Source organism: Antechinus flavipes, chromosome 2, assembly GCF_016432865.1.
Source record: "Antechinus flavipes isolate AdamAnt ecotype Samford, QLD, Australia chromosome 2, AdamAnt_v2, whole genome shotgun sequence".
In the NCBI taxonomy this organism is placed as follows: Eukaryota; Metazoa; Chordata; class Mammalia; order Dasyuromorphia; family Dasyuridae; genus Antechinus; species Antechinus flavipes.
In genome coordinates this window covers 121,432,581-121,450,439 of record NC_067399.1, presented here as the reverse complement: position 1 = coordinate 121,450,439, position 17,859 = coordinate 121,432,581, and the positions used below count along the sequence as shown (strand labels likewise).

At 35.9% G+C, this 17,859-nt stretch overlaps 1 protein-coding gene across 2 annotated transcripts in view; it reads left to right on the top strand.

The window, feature by feature from the left end:
• The window catches only part of CDS2 (CDP-diacylglycerol synthase 2), a 62,366-nt gene that overhangs the window by 23,992 nt on the left and 20,515 nt on the right, over window positions 1–17,859 (top strand). Inside the window, exons 2-3 of one of the 2 annotated variants that reach the window (XM_051975452.1) lie at window positions 7,947–8,000; window positions 17,372–17,505. In XM_051975452.1, coding sequence (XP_051831412.1) covers window positions 7,947–8,000; window positions 17,372–17,505 — 188 coding nt within the window. The remainder of the gene's footprint in view (window positions 1–7,946; window positions 8,001–17,371; window positions 17,506–17,859) is intronic. The other variant, XM_051975453.1, reaches the window with a different exon arrangement.

Below are 17,859 nucleotides of genomic sequence, written 5' to 3'. Positions count from 1 at the left end.
GGTATTAATGCTATTGTTTTAAAAGAATATTGGTCAGAGCAACATTATCTTTTATGGGTTGAGTTAGGGTCAACTATCGGTATGAATAGTATTAGCATTCCTATGGAAAAATGTGTTCCAGAATTCAAACAAATAAAATAAGAACTTCCAATACACAATTTTTTAGTAAGTTGGAAGGAATGGGAATGAAAGAGAGCAGAACATATGAATTACATGTCAATAGTTAGAATTTTTAAAATTTGATTTTTTTTTGTATTAATGTTCTCTCATTTGCAAATATGTACCTCCACTTTTCCTTACCAAATAAGGTATTTCTTATAATTAATAATTAAAATGAAAGAACAAACAAAATTCAGCAAAACTAACATCAATTTTGCTGATGTTATGCCTTTGAGTTAGGGTGATGAGATGAAGTCTTATTTTTGGGGTTCCAGTCAGGGAATCAAAAATATGATGAGGTTTAGGTTCCCTTTCGTAGGGAACCAAATCATGAAGTCTAGATTTAGGGAGCCAAAATGAGATTAGGGTTTCTGGTGGTCAGGGAGTTAAATGATAAGGTCTAGTGGCAGGTTCGTGCTTCAGGGAACCAAATGTAGAGGTTTGGCTCCCCTACACTCCTTGGATTTGGTGCAAGGTAGTTTTGGGGAACCCCTCTTCTGGCAGTGCAGAGATTCTCTGTAAAGGAATTTACAGACCTGAAAACCTAGATTGATAAAAGAGATTTATTATAGGGATTGGGAAGTAAAGTTAGAAATCCTGACAGAGGCATAAAATCTCGTTAGGTAAATAGGTGAGGGTAAAGAGAGGGTAGCACTGGAAAAGAATATTATTCCAGTGGGCAGAGGCCTCCTTGGCATAGCATAGCATGTTTAGAACCTCTGCAAAGAAATGAGTTTTTAATTGCCATTTTTATAAGGAGGTCTGTGGCTGTAAGCGAAGCCTACTCCCCCTCCCAATGAAGCTGGTGAGTGGAATTGAATTGAATAGAAGATCTTTAATTGAATAGCGTTGGAATTTTTTTAGCTCAGAACTGAACCAACCCCATCTAGATAACAGAATGAAGCTGTTTGTTTCCCTCTGGCGGGGTCCCTCACTGAGGCAGGGTTGAAGGAGATTTTTTTCCTTCAAGCAGTTTTAGAGTTTCAGGGTCCCTTCTTCAAGAGTAATTCCGTTTTTATCCATTGAACAGTGTATTCAAATACAAAGTACTAAGACCTGTTTTCATGTTTTGCTTCGAATCAGACTTTTATTCTGTGGTCTCTCCTTGTGTAACTATTGTTCCTGTTGATGACATCATGATGGAGTGAAGAAATACTGGACCGAGAGAGGAAGAGGTATATTTTAGTCTTTGCTGTATTTAGTGATGTGATCTCAGGCAGATTTCTTACTAGTTTTGGTCTTCATTTTCTTCATCTATATACAGTGAGAGCAGGATAGGTCCCATGATGGTTAGACCTATAGAATCTATTGTTAATAGGGATCTGAGAGAGCATATAGATCCATCCATCTAGCATCTAGCCTTGAGTTGAAAATCCAGTTAATTAGTTATTAGAAAGAAATCTTTGTATTTCTGCTTACCTCCTGAGACAGTCCATTCCATTTGAATAGTTCTTATTATTTAGAAGTTTTCCTTTGTATGGAGCAGCAGTTTGCCTTTCTGTAACTTCCCAGTTGCTCCTAGTTCTGTCCCTTGGGACCAAGCAAAATAAACATATGGCTTTTTCCTCGTGATCACCATTCAGATATTTAGAAATGGTTATAATTCTTTTCTTACCTCCCCTAATATTCTCAAAAGTAAGCATCCCTATTTCTTTTAACTGATTCTTCTTTTGCATCATTTCAAGTCCCCTCACTATCCCACTCTTACCTGACAGATTGTGCTCCAGATTATTAGTATCCTTTCTAAAATTGAGTTACCCAGTCATGGACAGAGTACCAGATATAGTGTTATAAAAGCAGAGAACAGCATTCTCATTCTGGAGACTGTGCTTTTGTTTAATGTAGAATATGGTTATATATTTTACATTATTTCTACAGAAATCATTCTGTTGCTCTTAAACCCTTCCTAACGTGGAGGAAGGAAGAGGAAAGGAAGAGACACTTGGTTACAATTGTGGCAGGAAAATGTTGTTGGAGGCTTAGTAGCCAAGGTTTACACTGAGCAGTATGAATTTTTGAAGTTTAGAAAAAGGCAGCTAGAATATCCAAAGACACAAGGAGAGAATCCTGAGTAAATACTGAATCATCTGGCAGTTCTCCAGAAGTGTGGTATGACCTTTAATCTTGCATTGTTACTCCCTGGCCTTTCATCCTCTTTGGTAAACAACATGAGTGAGTTTCTTTGACAACAGGATGGGAAGTTAAAAATAACTGTGCTAGTTCATTTTTCTCTCTGTGCAGCTTCTATTAGTTTCTGGTAGGGAAGCAAGGAAGCCACTCATTTTGAGGCAGAATGCCCTAGTGGCAAAGAACATTGGAGTTGGTGCCAGAAAGCCCAGGTTCGAGTGTGAGTTTTGATAATTACCCTTTCTGGGACTCAATTTCTTCATCTATACAGTGGGAATCCTAATTTTATTTTTATTTTTTAATAATTGTAACTTTTTATTGACAGAACTCTCATTGACAGACCATCCTATACATGTTAAATAGGTTACAGTATATCCTAGATACAAAATATATGTGCAGAACCGAACAGTTCTCTTGTTGTACAGGAAGAGTTGGATTCAGAAGGTAAAAAATAACCCAGGAAGAAGAACAAAAATGCAAACAGTTTGCATTTGCAAACAGAATTATCTGTCCATCATATTTTTTGACCATATTGGGGAATGACTCTTGATCTTATAAATTTGAAATTTTTTACCCAGGTAAAAAATCTGGGTAATTTTTTACATTATCTCTTGCACTCACTTCTGTTCCGATTTTCCCCTTCCTCCCTCCACCTCCCCCCAGATGGCAAGCAATCCTATACATGTTAAATAGATTACAGTATACCCTAGATACAAAATATATGTGCAGAACCGAACAGTTCTCTTGTTGTACAGGAAGAGTTGGATTCAGAAGGTAAAAAATAACCCAGGAAGAAAAACAAAAATGCAAACAGTTTACATTCATTCCCCAGTATTCTTTCTTTGGGTGTAGCTGCTTCTGTCCATCATTGATCAATTGAAACTGAGTTAGATCTTCTCTTTGTCGAAGAGATCCACTTCCATCAGAATACATCCTCAAACAGTATCATTGTTGAGGTATATAATGATCTCCTGGTTCTGCTCATTTCACTTAGCATCAGTTCATGTAAGTCTCGCCAATCCTCTCTGTATTCATCCTGCTGGTCATTTCTTACAGAACAATAATAGGGAATCCTAATAATATTAATAGGTTTATGAGAATCAAATGTCATTTTGTACATGTATTTTGTTAACTGCTTTTATTATTATTTCAAGGGGAAGGAATAGATGAAGGAGCTTACCATACTCAGCAGTATTTTGACATAACCTCTGTGCTAGAGAATTGTAAGTTTTGCTGTAATGAACCCATCTCATGCCAGAAAGACCATGACAATGTTTGTTTGCTTTTTTTTTGTCTCCCAAAACTTTTTGAGATTTTGGTATCTATTCTGAATGGTTAAATCATTTTACTGACAGTGGCTAACTATATAGGTTTAAAAAGAGTATTTTCTGAGATCCCCAGAAGAGCAATTTGACTTTTTTCATATAAAATAAGAATATATATTTCACCACATAGAAGAGTCTGCTCACCCTGCTGTCTATAAATAATGTGGCCTGAGTCATATTTTTGAGAATAATGATTCAATATATAGTCATCCAGAATAAACCTTTAACCTGTGTGTGGCCAGAACCAAAATAGTATAGGCTAGCTACAGCAGAGTTAGGACAGTGGCAACGACAGAGTAAGGAAAATGTCTGGAATGACTCTGGAAGCCCATCTGTGGTGACAAGGAGCAGGGATTGTGAACATGTGATGGATGGCCCTTAGAAAAAGGGGGAGCTAAATCCCTCATTGAACACCTGATACTGATCCAAGCAACACACTTAGCCAGATGGTACTATTACCCAGAGTGCAAAGGATTATTGTTATTCAAAGCTTAGGACACAGACTTCTTTCTGGGATTTAGTTCTGGGTAACAGAGTATCTCCAAAATATTTTGACAGGCAGAAATTATAGGGCCTTCCCAGTTTTGTTACTAATCTTGCTCTAATCAAGAGACAATAATACTTCTGCTTGAACTTTTTCATTTCCCTTGCTGACAGTCTGATGTTCTTTTTTCTCACCCTCTTGACACCCATCCATTCTCATGATTACAACTCTAGTCTCAATGCAAAAATGCATAGAATCCTAGATTCGGAATTGGAAGGGACCCCAGAAACAATTCCAAACCCTTTCATTTTTTTCAGAAAAAAAGTTGCTATTGTATAAGTTATTCTGGTTCTGCTCACTTTACATTCATTCATATAATTCCCAATTTTCTCTGATTTTTATCTCATTCTTTATATAATTATATTACATATTGTATATAATACTATTTCTTCACCCTTCTTCACTAAGGGATGTTCCCTTAGTTTTCTAATTCTTTGCTACAACAAATTGAGCTGCTATAAATATTTTTGTACATATAGGTTTTTTCCTTTTTTCTTTGATTTTTTTTTTTTTTTTGTAATATGTGCTTAGTAGTAGTTTCATTAGATTAAAGATAGTTTAATGATTTTGGGGTGGCATAGTTCCAAATTGCTTTTTGTGAATTGAACTGCTAACAAAAGTGTACTTTCTTCAGGTCCTAGCCAATTATTGTCATTTAAAAAAATTACCTGATGGTTATGTTGTGAAATGGAACATTAAAGTTGTTTTTGTGTGGTTAATTAATAACTTAAAATTCTTCCTCTGAGAATTATCTGTCCATCATACTTTTTGACCATATTGGGGAATGACTCTTGATCTTATAAATTTGAAACTGTTTCTTAAATAGAAGATATGAGACTTTTATCAGATAAATTTTCTGCAAATATTTTATCATTTAATTGTTGCCCCTTTTAACTACATTGATTTTGTTTGTGAAAAAACTTTTAGAATTTTATATATTCAAAAGCATCCATTTTATCTTCTGTGTTACTCATTTTCATTGTTTGGTCATGAATTCTTGCTTTATCCATAGTTGGGAAAGATATTTTTTTTTGTTTTGCTCCCAATTTGTTTATGATATGACTTTTTATATCTAAAGTATTTATTCATTTGGAGCCTGACATATGATGTGAGCACATATTAGGAAACTGAAACCCAAAGAAGGGAAATGACTTACCTCTAAAGTCACTTAGCTAGTGAGTGGCAGTGACAGAATTTGAGCTCAGATTGCATATTCTTTCTGGTATCTCTGTGATTTCTCCCTCATTCTCCCATTTCCCGTCATCTTTATTGTCATTTATGAGGACCACTATATTGCAAACTCAATGTGTTCTAAAAGGCCCAAATCTTCCAAATAGCTTCCTTCTCTCCCAAACTTCCCCTCTCATATTTACTGTTTACCACCATTATCAAACTCTAGTGTTAGAACTTTGTAGTACTTTATCCTCTTGATTCAGTGCTTTCCCATTCCAACTCCCTTTATCTGTGCCCTTAGATTTGCCTCCTCAGTGGTCTTGCTTCTGCAACACATGAAGTCAGTTTAGTCTTCCTAAAACACAGAACTGGCTATTTTATTTCTTAAGAACTCACAGTAGCTCTAATATAGTGTGTGTGAGGGAAATATATACATATATATATATATATATATATATGTATATGTATATGTATATGTATATGTATATGTATATGTATATAGTGGAATTCTATGAGTCTTAATTTGGCTGCCCACTTAGTTTTGTGAGAAATCACTTCACTTTGCAGTGTTTCTGCTTCTGTAAAATGAGGATAAAAATAGTTATAATAATGACTGACATTTAAGCTTGAAGGCTTGCCAGAGTACTTTACATAAATCATCTCATTTGATCTCATTTGATCCTTGGAGGCAGGTACTGTTCTGGTCATTTTACAGATGAGGAAACTGAGGCTGAGAGAGAGGAGGTGACTTGCTTACGATGACATAACTAATCAGCCCAGTGTTTTCCTTTGTACAGTATGACAGAGAGAATATATCTGAAAGCATTAATGAATTGTAAAATGCTCTGCAAATGTAGAGTGAAGTTATTGCTTACCACATCAAGTCACTTCAGTTTAGCAAACATTTAAATCTTCTCTGTACCAGCACTGATGTGAAGTCTTGAAGAAGTCATTGTTGCTGTTAAGAAATTTGCAGTCTAATAGCTTAGATTCCTTAGTTGACTTTCTAGATTCACAAAATCTGCCCCTGCCCTTATCTGTGATTCATATGCATGATCTCCTCAAAGTCTGAAGTTTAGTACTTAAAACTGCACCAAGGTTTTGAAACATTCCATGTAACTCACTTTTTTTCTGCTGGTGCCAACACAGGTTACTGGTGTTATGGCCTGTGACTGTATTTTGGTCGTCTTTCTCTGACTCTATTTAGTAAGGCTGTTGAGTAGAGGAACTAGGCTGCATAACCCTTTCATATTCTGCACAGGGTTTAGCACGGGTTGGGGATATGGAGGGAAATTAATGAATGACAATTGATTTGAACTGCCTTCTTTCCTAGTCAGGACTGCATCTGGAGTTTTGGAAATCTGGGCATTACAGGACCATAGGATGATGCATCTAAAGCTAGAAAAGACCTGCGAGGCTATTCTAGTCCATCCATCTCAACTGAGGCCCAGGGAAGTGAAGTGACTTGTTTCCCAACATCAGAGGTGGGATTTGAACCCAGATCTGACTTCACAGCTAGTGCTTTTGGCTTTTTCCCCACTCAATCTCACAAAATGCCGGACTTGAAAAGGCTGTCAGAAACCATGTAACCATGTAGTCCAAAAACATATCCAGATAGGAATTCCCTCTCTAGTATACCATGCCCTTCAACTGACCAACTGGCTAGAAAAAAGACCTTCAATGAGAGGGACCATATTTGAGAGGCAGCCCGTTTTGTATTTAAACAGCTCTAATCTTTAGGAAGTTTATTGCTTATAGAAAGCCTAAATGTGCCTCTCTCTCTCTCTTTTTTTTTTTTGGGGGGGGTAACTTTCTGTTGCTAATTTGGTATGCCCTCTTGGGCTACCCAGAATAAATTTAATACCTATACTTTTTTCCAAATGATAACCCTTTAAATACATGGAGACACCTGTCATGTTCCTTTCCCTTCCATCTACAGTCTTTTTCTTTTCTTTTCTTTTTTTTTAGGCTGAATATCCCTAGTTTATTTAAACAACTCTGATATGACATAAACTTGAACCCTTACCCAATTGTCTCTCTAGATTCTCAGAATTGAAGATAGTATTCTAGATGTTGCCTGAAAGATTAGAGTGCAGTGGATCAGATAGTTTCTGAGACCAGGATCCTATGCCTTTTCATGCTGAATCTTTTTTCTCATTGAGTCTTGTTAGTATAGCTAACCCCTCATACCCTTTCAGAAGGACCCCAGCAAGTTGGAGCTTTGTCAGAAGAGGGCTGCAGATGAGGAGGCTGGAAGCTGTACCCTGTAAGGAACAGTTGAAGGCATTAGGAAGATTTTGCCTAGAGTTAAGCGGAATAGCATAGCTTTTTTCAAAAATTAGAATGAGTGTCATGTGGGAGAGGAATTAAACTTGTTTTTGGCTAGAGAGAAGAGAAATAGGAGCAAGAGGGGGAAATTCTAGTTTTCCCATTTATTACTTGTGTGATACAGGACAAGTAATTAAGTTCTCTGAGCTAGTTGCCTTAGTCTGTAAAGTGGGTTTAATATCTTTACTTCTTCCTAGGGTTTTGAAGCTCAATGCAGTAATGGATGTGAAAGTAATTAGATCATAGACTCACTAGCTATTCTAATTATCATGGTTTTCTTCATTTTATAGGGTGAAGACATCAGATCAGAGACATTGTTCGATTTGCCCAGGGTCACACAGCTAGTAAGTTAAAGAGAAGTTGTTGTCAGCTCAATGTTAAAAAAACAACCCCCAAACTTCCCAACAATTAGAGCTCTTCAAAATTGGAATGGCCTTCTTTGGTGGTGGAAGATACCCCACCACTTGAGATCTTCAAAAAGAAAGACTGGATGTCTGCTTTTTGGGAGGTTGTTGTAGAGGGGGATTCTGGTTCAGGTATGAGTTAGACTAGCTGAGCCTTAAAATCCTTCCCAGATTTTAGGGGTGTGTGTATGTGCGTGCACTTCTTTTGTTTTTCTTTTAAGGCACTGTCCTTCTTGTCTAACTATTCCCTCATGATAGGTAAGGGAAGATATTAGCATTCCCACTTCAGGTAATGCAAAAATAGAGGTCCTGTGACATTAAATTGTCTCTGCCAGTTTTATAGATGCAAAGAAGCCAAGATTAAGGTCAGTTAACTAGATAAGGGTAGGGCCAGCACTAGGATCCAGATCTCTTGACTCCTAGCTTATATAATTTTCCATGAGATCTTACTGGCTATGGTAAGATCTGGCTGTGGTCCTTTGCATTATAAAAGTGTCAGCCTTGAGAAGTGAGAAGCCTTGAGAAGAAATTAATTCTCTCTTTTGTGAGAACAACTGAAGCCCTGTTGTTCTCTTTATTACTTCCAGGGGTGGAAAAAGACAGTTTGCAAAGTGAAAAGTTTCTTTAGTGTTGTGCATTTTTATAACTTATTTCTAAGCAAAAGTTTGCAGAGGAGGCATCCTCTAGCTTACAGTGTCCCAAAATACCTTCACCAGCCGTCTAGCCCCTCTCCTTTCTCTTGCTACTGCAAGGACTGTCTAGTTGGGAGCCATATTACTTTTTTGTTCAAAATCTTGCAGAGCAAACAATATTGAGTGTGATGAGCTCTTGAGCTTCTATTCTTGAGTCAAAATTGATAGTGAAATTAATTTTTGCGTATGGTGCTGAGAAATATCTTAAGGTTAAGCGAATCATCTATTTATTTTCAGGGTCATGGTATATGTGTATTGCTGGTTATCTGGCATACCAAGGCAAACACCAAACAGCAGATCTCTGGAGCTGAGGCAGTGTTTTCAGTGACAAAGGGATCACTTGCAGCCTGTTTAATTCACAAACAATAGATTTTCCTGTTACACTGTGTAATCGAGCATAAGGAATTTGACCCACTATTCCCCCTATCCCTACTGTTATCTGTGTCCATTCAGTTCATCAAGTATTATATTGAGTTCTTGCTGTTCTAAGCACTCTCGTGAGTAAGGTAAAATTTTAACTATAGGGGTCAATTCTGGGAACTTGAAATCTGGTTTTGGAGACCAGATAAATGCATGAAACAATTGCTAAACAGTGTGAGTGTACATATATAACCTATGGTAGAGTGTGGAGACAGGAAAGACTTGGGTCCAAACCCTGATTGCCAGCTGCATAAGCCACGCAGATCCTGACCTTTTTGAGTTTCAGTTCCATCAGCTTCAAACAGAGATTCTAGGACCATAGTTTTATGTTGGGAAGAGATCTGAGAGACTGTCTAGGTCAGCTGTGCTTCCTTGTGCTTCCTTCTTCCTTTTAGAGAGGAAAATGAGGCTGAAAGACATGAACATAAAATTTGTTCATAGTCTCACATCAAGCATCAATTTAATGAGCTGGAAAAGAATGAATCTTTGGGATCAAATAATACAGCTCCCTGTTTTACAAATGAAGAAACTGAAACATAAGATGATGAAGTGACCTGCCAAGATAGACCACAAACTCCACTCTTTTTAACTTCAAATCTGATGTCCTCCCCCATTAGACTATTGTACATGTGGATTATTCTTGTGATTTGCTACATGATTACAAGTTTTTATTAGCATTTTGATTTTATTGGCATACTTTGTTTTGTCTCCCACACTCGACCTGGAACAATATCTGAATCTGCCTCTGAGGCTCAAATGAAATAGTGTATGTACAGTACTCTGCAGAAGTTAGTTATTATCAAGAGGCAGCACTAGATAGAGGAAAATGTGCCGGACTAGAGTGTGGGAGACCTGGGTTTGTATTTTAGGCACTTGATAGCTGTTTGACCCTGGACAAGACACTTAAAATATTAATCTCTTTCAATCTCAGTTTCTTCATTTGCAAAGTATGACAACCATAGCACCTATTTTTGAGCTGTTTTAAAGAGGAAAATGGAGATTAGATTTAGGATTTCATTGATAGAATCTCACAAGTGAGGAAACTTCTTTTACCACCTGCTTTTCTATGTGCCCAGAGTACTAGTGCCTAGAGCAATGAGAGATAAAGTATCTTCACAGAGCCCTTATTTGTTGGAAGTAGAACTTGAGCCCAGGTTGTCCTGACTTTAAGACTATTCTATTTTTTAAAAAAATTTATTATTATTATTATTTTTTAAAATAACTTTTTATTGATAGAACCCATGCCAGGATAATTTTTTACAGCATTATCCCTTGCACTTACTTCTGTTCCGATTATTCCCCTTCCTCCCTCCACCCTCTCCCCCAGATGGCAAGCAGTCCTTTACATGTTGAATAGGTTACAGTATATCCTAGATACAATATATGTGTGCAGAACTGAACAGTTTCTTATTGCACGGGGAGAATTGAATTCAGAAGGTATAAATAACCCCGGAAGAAAAACAGAAATGCAAGCAGTTTATATTCATCTCCCAGTGTTCTTTCTTTGGGTGTAGCTGCTTCTGTCCATCCTTGATCAATTGAAACTGAATTAGCTCTCTTTATTGAAGAGATCCACTTCCATCAGAATACATCCTCAAACAGTGTCGTTGTTGAGACATATAATGATCTCCTGGTTCTGCTCATTTCACTTAGCATCAGTTCATGTAAGTCTCACCAGTCCTCTCTGTATTCATCCTGCTGGTCATTTCTTACAGAACAATAATATTCCATAACATTCATATACCACAATTTACTCAACCATTCTCTAATTGATGGGCATCCTTTCATTTTCCAGCTTCTAGCCACTACAAACAGGGCTGCCACAAACATTTTGGCACATACAGGTCCCTTTCCCTTCTTTAGTATCTCTTTGGGGTATAAGCCCAGTAGAAACACTGCTGGATCAAAGGGTATGCACAGTTTGATAACTTTTTGAACATAGTTCCAAATTGCTCTCCAGAATGGCTGGACGTGTTCACAATTCTACCAACAATGTATCAGTGTCCTTGTTTTCCCACATCCCCTCCAACATTCCCCATTATCTTTTGTATTAATTTGCATTTCTCTGATTAATAATGATTTGGAGCATATTTTCATATGGCTATAAATAGTTCCAATTTCTTTGTCTGAGAATTGTCTGTTCATATCCTTTGACCATTTATCAATTGGAGAATGGTTTGATTTCTTATAAATTAGAGTCAATTCTCTATATATTTTGGAAATGAGGCCTTTATCAGAATCTTTGATTATAAAAATGTTTTCTCAGTTTATTGTTTCCCTTCTAATCTTGTCTGCATTTGTTTTGTTTGTACAAAAACTTTTCAATTTGATATAATCAAAATTTTCTATGTTGTGGTCAGTAGTGATCTCTAGTTCTTCTTTGGTCATAAATTCCTTCCTCTTCCACAAGTCTGAGAGGTAAACTATCCTATGCTCTTCCAATTTATTTATAATCTCATTCTTTATGCCTAGGTCATGAACCCATTTTGACCTTATCTTGGTGTTCGGTGTTAAGTGTGGGTCAATGCCTAGTTTCTGCCATACTAATTTCCAATTTTCCCAGCAATTTTTGTCAAATAATGCATTCTTATCCCAGAAACTGGGGTCTTTGGGTTTATCAAACACTATATTATTAAAGTTATTGGCTGTTTTGTCCTTTGAACCTAACCTATTCCATTGATCAACTAGTCTATTTCTTAGCCAATACCAGATGGTTTTAGTAACTGCTGCTTTATAATATAATTTTAGATCTGGTACAGCTAGGCCACCTTCATTTGATTTTTTTTTTTTTTTCATTAGTTCCCTTGAAATTCTTGACCTTTTGTTTTTCCATATGAACTTTGTTGTTATTTTTTCTAGTTCATCAAAATAGTTTTTTGGGAATCTGATTGGTATAGCGCTAAATAAAATAGATTAATTTAGGTAGTATTGTCATCTTTATTATATTTGCTCGCCCAATCCAAGAGCATTTCATATTTTTCCAGTTGGTTAGATCAGACTTAATTTGTGTGGAAAGCATTTTGTAGTTTTGCTCATAAAGTTTCTGATTTTCCCATGGCAGATAGATTCCTAAATATTTTATACAATCAGTAGTTACTTTAAATGGAAATTCTTTTTGTAACTCTTAACTGTTGGATTTTGTTAGTGATATGTAAGAATGCTGATGACTTATGTGGGTTTATTTTGTATCCTGCAACTTTGCTGAAGGTGTGGATTGTTTCTAATAACTTTTTAGTAGAGTCTCTGGGGTTCTCTAAGTATACCATCATATCATCAGCAAAGAGTGATAGTTTGGTTTCCTCATTGCCTATTCTTTAAGACTATTCTAAGCCATCTTCATTATTATTAATTAGACTTTGTGGTTCTTAACCTCTTCTGTGGATAACTAGCTTCTTTCACCTTATCCTGTAGAATCCTAGTGCCATGTTTTGTTATAAAGAAATTTTCTTTGAATCCCCAGTTTGTGTTAGATAATTTCTGTCTCATTGAGTAAACTGAAATTTGACCTAGCCTTTAGGTCCACATTCCTTGCTGCTTAGTTCAGGATTGTTGTCATTTTGCCTGTGCTCTCTCTCTCCCTCACTCCTAATACCATGATTCATCATCATCATTCAGTACACTCTATTCTCTTAACTTCCACACCACCCTAGACATAGATATCTAGAATTCTTCCCCATCAGTATTTCAGCATCTAGTTTATAAACTTCCCCCTTTAGCCATTCCCTATTATTACCTTTATTGACATTTAATATTTAAATTGCATTAATATTCTTAAACTTACCTCCATTTTTATCTCTACTAACTGCTCACCAGAACAGCTACACTTTAGACCTTACTGTCATCTAAATGAAGAATTCCCAAGAACTTGAACTGTGAAGATTCACTTTCCAAACGTAATGTTCTGTTTTTATACCTTTCCTCCTGAAATTCTTCATCTCTCCCTTTTTTTGTGGTCTTGCTCTTTCTCTTTTCTCCCAGTCCATTACTCCTTTCTGGCTTTGCTGGCACTAGTTTGGAGTTTTGACTTTAAGGTCATTCGTTTCAATATTGAACATTTCTGCCCTTGAGTTTTTTTTCCCATTATTCTTTCCCTGTTTATTTCCAGCTTCTGGGTTGCCCCTACCAGTTGTCTTTTTTGTTTCTGTTTTCTTAAATAGTTTATCAGAGTAGTAACCTCTGTAAAAAGTGAAATAAAGTTGTTCTGATATGTTGCACTTTGTGATTATAAGTTTCTTTTCTAGTTGTTCAGCCATCCTATTAATTTATTCTAGAATTTTGCCAGGAATCGAAGACTAGGTCACTGGCCTGGAGTTTACATGTTCTGTTCACTTTTCCTTTTTAAAAAGTTGAGGCATTTGCCATTCTATAATTCTGTAGTATTTCTTTTATTAGCCAGGGTTTTTCAGAGATTACTGACGGCTTAGCAATTACATCTGTCAATTCTTTCAGTTTACTAGATTATTTGGGTCAGATGATATAAACTCCTCAAAGGCCTTCTAATTGTTCTCTTAAAATTTTTAGTTTCTGTTTTCTGTTTTCACCATGATTGAGAAAATAGAAACAAATGAATAGATTTGCCTTTTTTTTGTTGTCAATTATAGTTCTTTTCACCTTAAACAACATTCTGTCCTCTCTGATCTTTTTCTCCAAAATAACTCACTAAGCTTTTTCTTAGTCTTAGATTTGCCTACTATTCTTAGCTCATTTTGGTCTTTATTGGCCTTACACCTATTAGTAGGGTATGTCCCCCTTCTAAACGTATTTCCACATTTATCATACTGCACCAGGAAAAATCAGATCAAAAGGGGGAAAAATGAGAAAGAAAAAAAAAAAAAAACAAGCAAGCATACAACAACAAAAAAGATGAAAATACTGTGTTGTACTCCACATTCAGTCTCCATAGTTGTCCTCTCTTTGGATGCAAATGGCTCTCTCCATCCCAAGTCTACTAGAATTTCCCTGAATCATCTCATTGTTGAAAAGAGCCAAGTCCAACACAATTGATCAGTACATAATTTTGTTGTTGCTGTGTACTCTTGCTTGTTCTCTTGGTTCTACTTGCTTCACTTAGCAGCATTAGTTCATGTAATTCTCACTAAGTCTTTTAAAAATCAACCTGCTGATCATTATGGAATAATAACATTCCATTACATTCATACTCAACCATTCTCCAACTGATGGGCATCTACTCAGTTTCCAGTTCTTTGTCACTACAAAAAGGGCATTTTTTGTGCAGAAACATTTTTGTACATGCCTTATCACTGTTTTAAAAAAGTGTTTTTGGTTGTCTTTTGTTTTCTACACCTCAATCACTTTTTGGTTCACCTTCCTTTGTAACAGTAAAAGAAAAATAGTTAAACAAAACTGACTGACAAAACAACTATAGCCAGTCACCATCCTATATCTATGGAGAACAAATGCCTCTTATCATCATTTAACTGCCTTTTATTGTTTTTATATTGTTATAATCCTTATAAATGTTGATTGATTTTGGATTCCTTCCTGTGTATCAGTTCATATAAGAAGTCTTCACATTTTTTCCTTATTTTTTTTTTTTGTTTATAATTGCTTATTTTTTCAGTTTTCAATTACATTTTATTTTTTCAATTGATTAAAAAATTGATTATTTCTCCCTATCTTCTTCCTACCATTTGAAAAATAAAAGCAAACAGGCCTCCTTGTAACAAATACATATGATTAAATAAAATAGGTTCTCATATTGATGTTATCCAACAAAGTCTATTTTGTACCCTGAATTCATCACCTCGGTTCAGACATGGATTAGTCCTCTGGAATGTGCATTGATCAGAATTCTCACAGCTTCCAGTATTGTTAGTTTTCACAATGTTGTTATTGTATAAATTGTTTTCTTTGTTTTGCTTATTCACTTGCATCAATTCAGATAAGTATGACTAGGTTTCTCTGAAACCTTCCTCTTCATCATTGCTTATGGCACAGTAGTATCCCATTACATTCATAAACCATAATTTGTTTAGCCATTTCCCAATTGATAGATACTCTTTTTTGTTTGTAGTGTTTTGCTACCCCAGAAACTACTATGAATATTTTAGTACATATGTCATTTTCCTATCTTCTTTTGAGATGAAAAGTTTAGTAACCAGATTTTCTTCAGATTGGCTTTTATGTCTCTCTTTAAAACAAACAGAAAAAGTCATACTGTTTCTTTTGAATAAAGTATATCAGTCTAGAGACATATTCTAGTCATTTCTAAGTCTCAATGATACCTGTGAAGTCAGATTTGATTCCTTTTGTTAGGTACTCTAATTTATCTTACTTATTAGCTCTAACTTCTCTATTGCCCTGTGTTTTACTACTTTCTTTTCTATAATGTCTTGTATTAGCTTCTTGACTAGTTTATTGGCTTGTAATTTGGCTAGTTACATTATATCTCTTGCTACTCTTTCTACATCTTAGCTTTTTTTTTGTATTTCTTTATCTTGGAGAACCTATATAGGTTGTTTCTTCTCCACGTCCTTTTCATATTATAAAACCCTTTGAATTATTTATTTATAGGACTCTTGTTCTCAATTGCCTTTTTTCTACCCCAAAGGTCTATCCAATATTAATGTACTTCTCTTTTGCGAACTTTTAGTTTGCCACCAGCAAATTGTGAAGCAAAAGAATTTTAAGCCTTCTGTTGTGGTTGTCATTGCAGCTTCCTTTTAACCTTCCTCATATTACCCAAGAATTATTTGGTTTCTTGACTTCCTCTCTTTGGGATAATGCTGGTGGAGAAAGTCTTGAATATAGCACAGTCTCAAATAATGGGTTTCTGAGGTTAACTCTGAGAGTTTGACTCCTTATGTATCCAAAGTGAATACATTAAACTTTCTGAATTGTTTGCATTAAATTATTCCAGTTTCAGTTGTGCTTTTAGCTTTACAAAACATCTTCCTCACAATAACCCTGTAAGGTAGATAGTATAAGTATTATTATCTCCAGTTCTCAGATGCAGAAACTTGAGCCTCAGAGACTGATTAAAGGAGTTATGAAATTCTTACAGCTAACCTGGAAGAATGAGGATTCATACCCAGGTTGCTTGATTCTAAATCCAGAGCCTTTTCAACTATCTTACGCTTCCTTTTTATATAGAGTATAGGAGAGCACTTTGTTTGAGTGATAATACTAATAGTAAATCATGTTTTTATAGTATTCCATCCAAGGTTTACAAGGTGCTTTCCTCATAAAAAGGTAGAGCTTTGGTATGGTAGAGCTGGAGCCAGTGGCTAAAATGTCTCTTTTCAATTGAAGGAGCCTCCTCATACCTGCTATTGTTTGTTCTTGCTTCTTTGCATTAATCATATCTGCCTTTCATTGAGGAATCTAAGCTAATCTGATATTAAAAAAATTTTATAAAAAGAACTTTGGACTCCTTCCAAAGTCAGGGAGTAACTCAGCCATGATAAGAATTCAGCTCTGAATTAGGTAGCTGGCAGACTTCATTTCAAACTTATGGTACCTCTGTTCCTCTCGTTTTCCACAGCTGTCTGCCAGCTTCATTTTGTGCCTGTCGTGCCACCTGAACAGAGAAGGCTGCTCTGCTAGGAATAGATTTTCTTTTGGCTTTAGTTTCCTCTGCTCCCTTCTGGATTATGATAAGTATGATAGTAAGAGGGGGGTGAGATCATACAATGGCCTGCTCTACCTTTCCCACCTTCACTTTGCCTTATATAAAAATTATCTGTGCCTTTAGTCCTGCCATATTCCCTGTATGGTGGTGCAGACAGAGATCAGCATCCAGTGATGGACAGGGAAATTTGCCATCAGGATAGCATGATTACTTACTCATTCGTGTTCTTCAGCTGTTCTTAGAATTGTGTAATTAAATATATTGAGTTGGAAAAGATCTCAGTGTATTGGAAAGATAATCTCTCATTTTTCTGATGTGAAATCTGAGGGAGGCAGAAGGTGGTTGAAGTGGCTTGTTCAACATCTACAACTGCTCGCTGAACTGGGCATCTACCCATCTATTTCTCTCTATTTTTCTGTCTACTTGTCTGTCTATCATCTATCTATGTCATCTATCTACTATATCCATCTATCTGTCTATCATCTATCTACTTGTCTGTTTTATCTTGGTCTAGGAAACTATCTTTCTGTCATGTTCTAGATTGTATTTACTTAAGTCAAGTCTTTTTTTTTTTTTTTTTTAACATTCTGGATTTTCACTGCATTTAGGAGTCTGAGGTGGAAACAAAGACAGATGGGGAGACTGCATCAGACAGCGAAAGCCGAGCTGAACCTGCACCAGTACCCACCTCTGATGATACTCCTGAGGTTTTCAACCGAGCACTGTCTAATTTGTCCTCAAGGTAACTCAAATCATCAAGTACTGGAAAATCATTTAATAGTTACCATTTAATAGTGACTCCTGTAGGAAAAATAGATATGAAATGGTCCATTTGTTCAAGTTGATGATTATCTTTTTGTATTTTTTAAAATGATGATTATCTTTTTGAAAAGTCATGGTTATCCTACAGAAAATAATTACAGAATAATCCTGGATAATGTGTAGTCAGTGGTTAAGTTGACGTGCATTCAGTTGTCCAAATGTGTGGAATGGATAATTAATGTTATGGTTGACATCTAAAGGTCTAAGTTCATTGCTTAGTTTCCTTCAGTGCTTTAGACAAAAAGTTAATTTAGCTGAATGAAGGTTCTTTGCT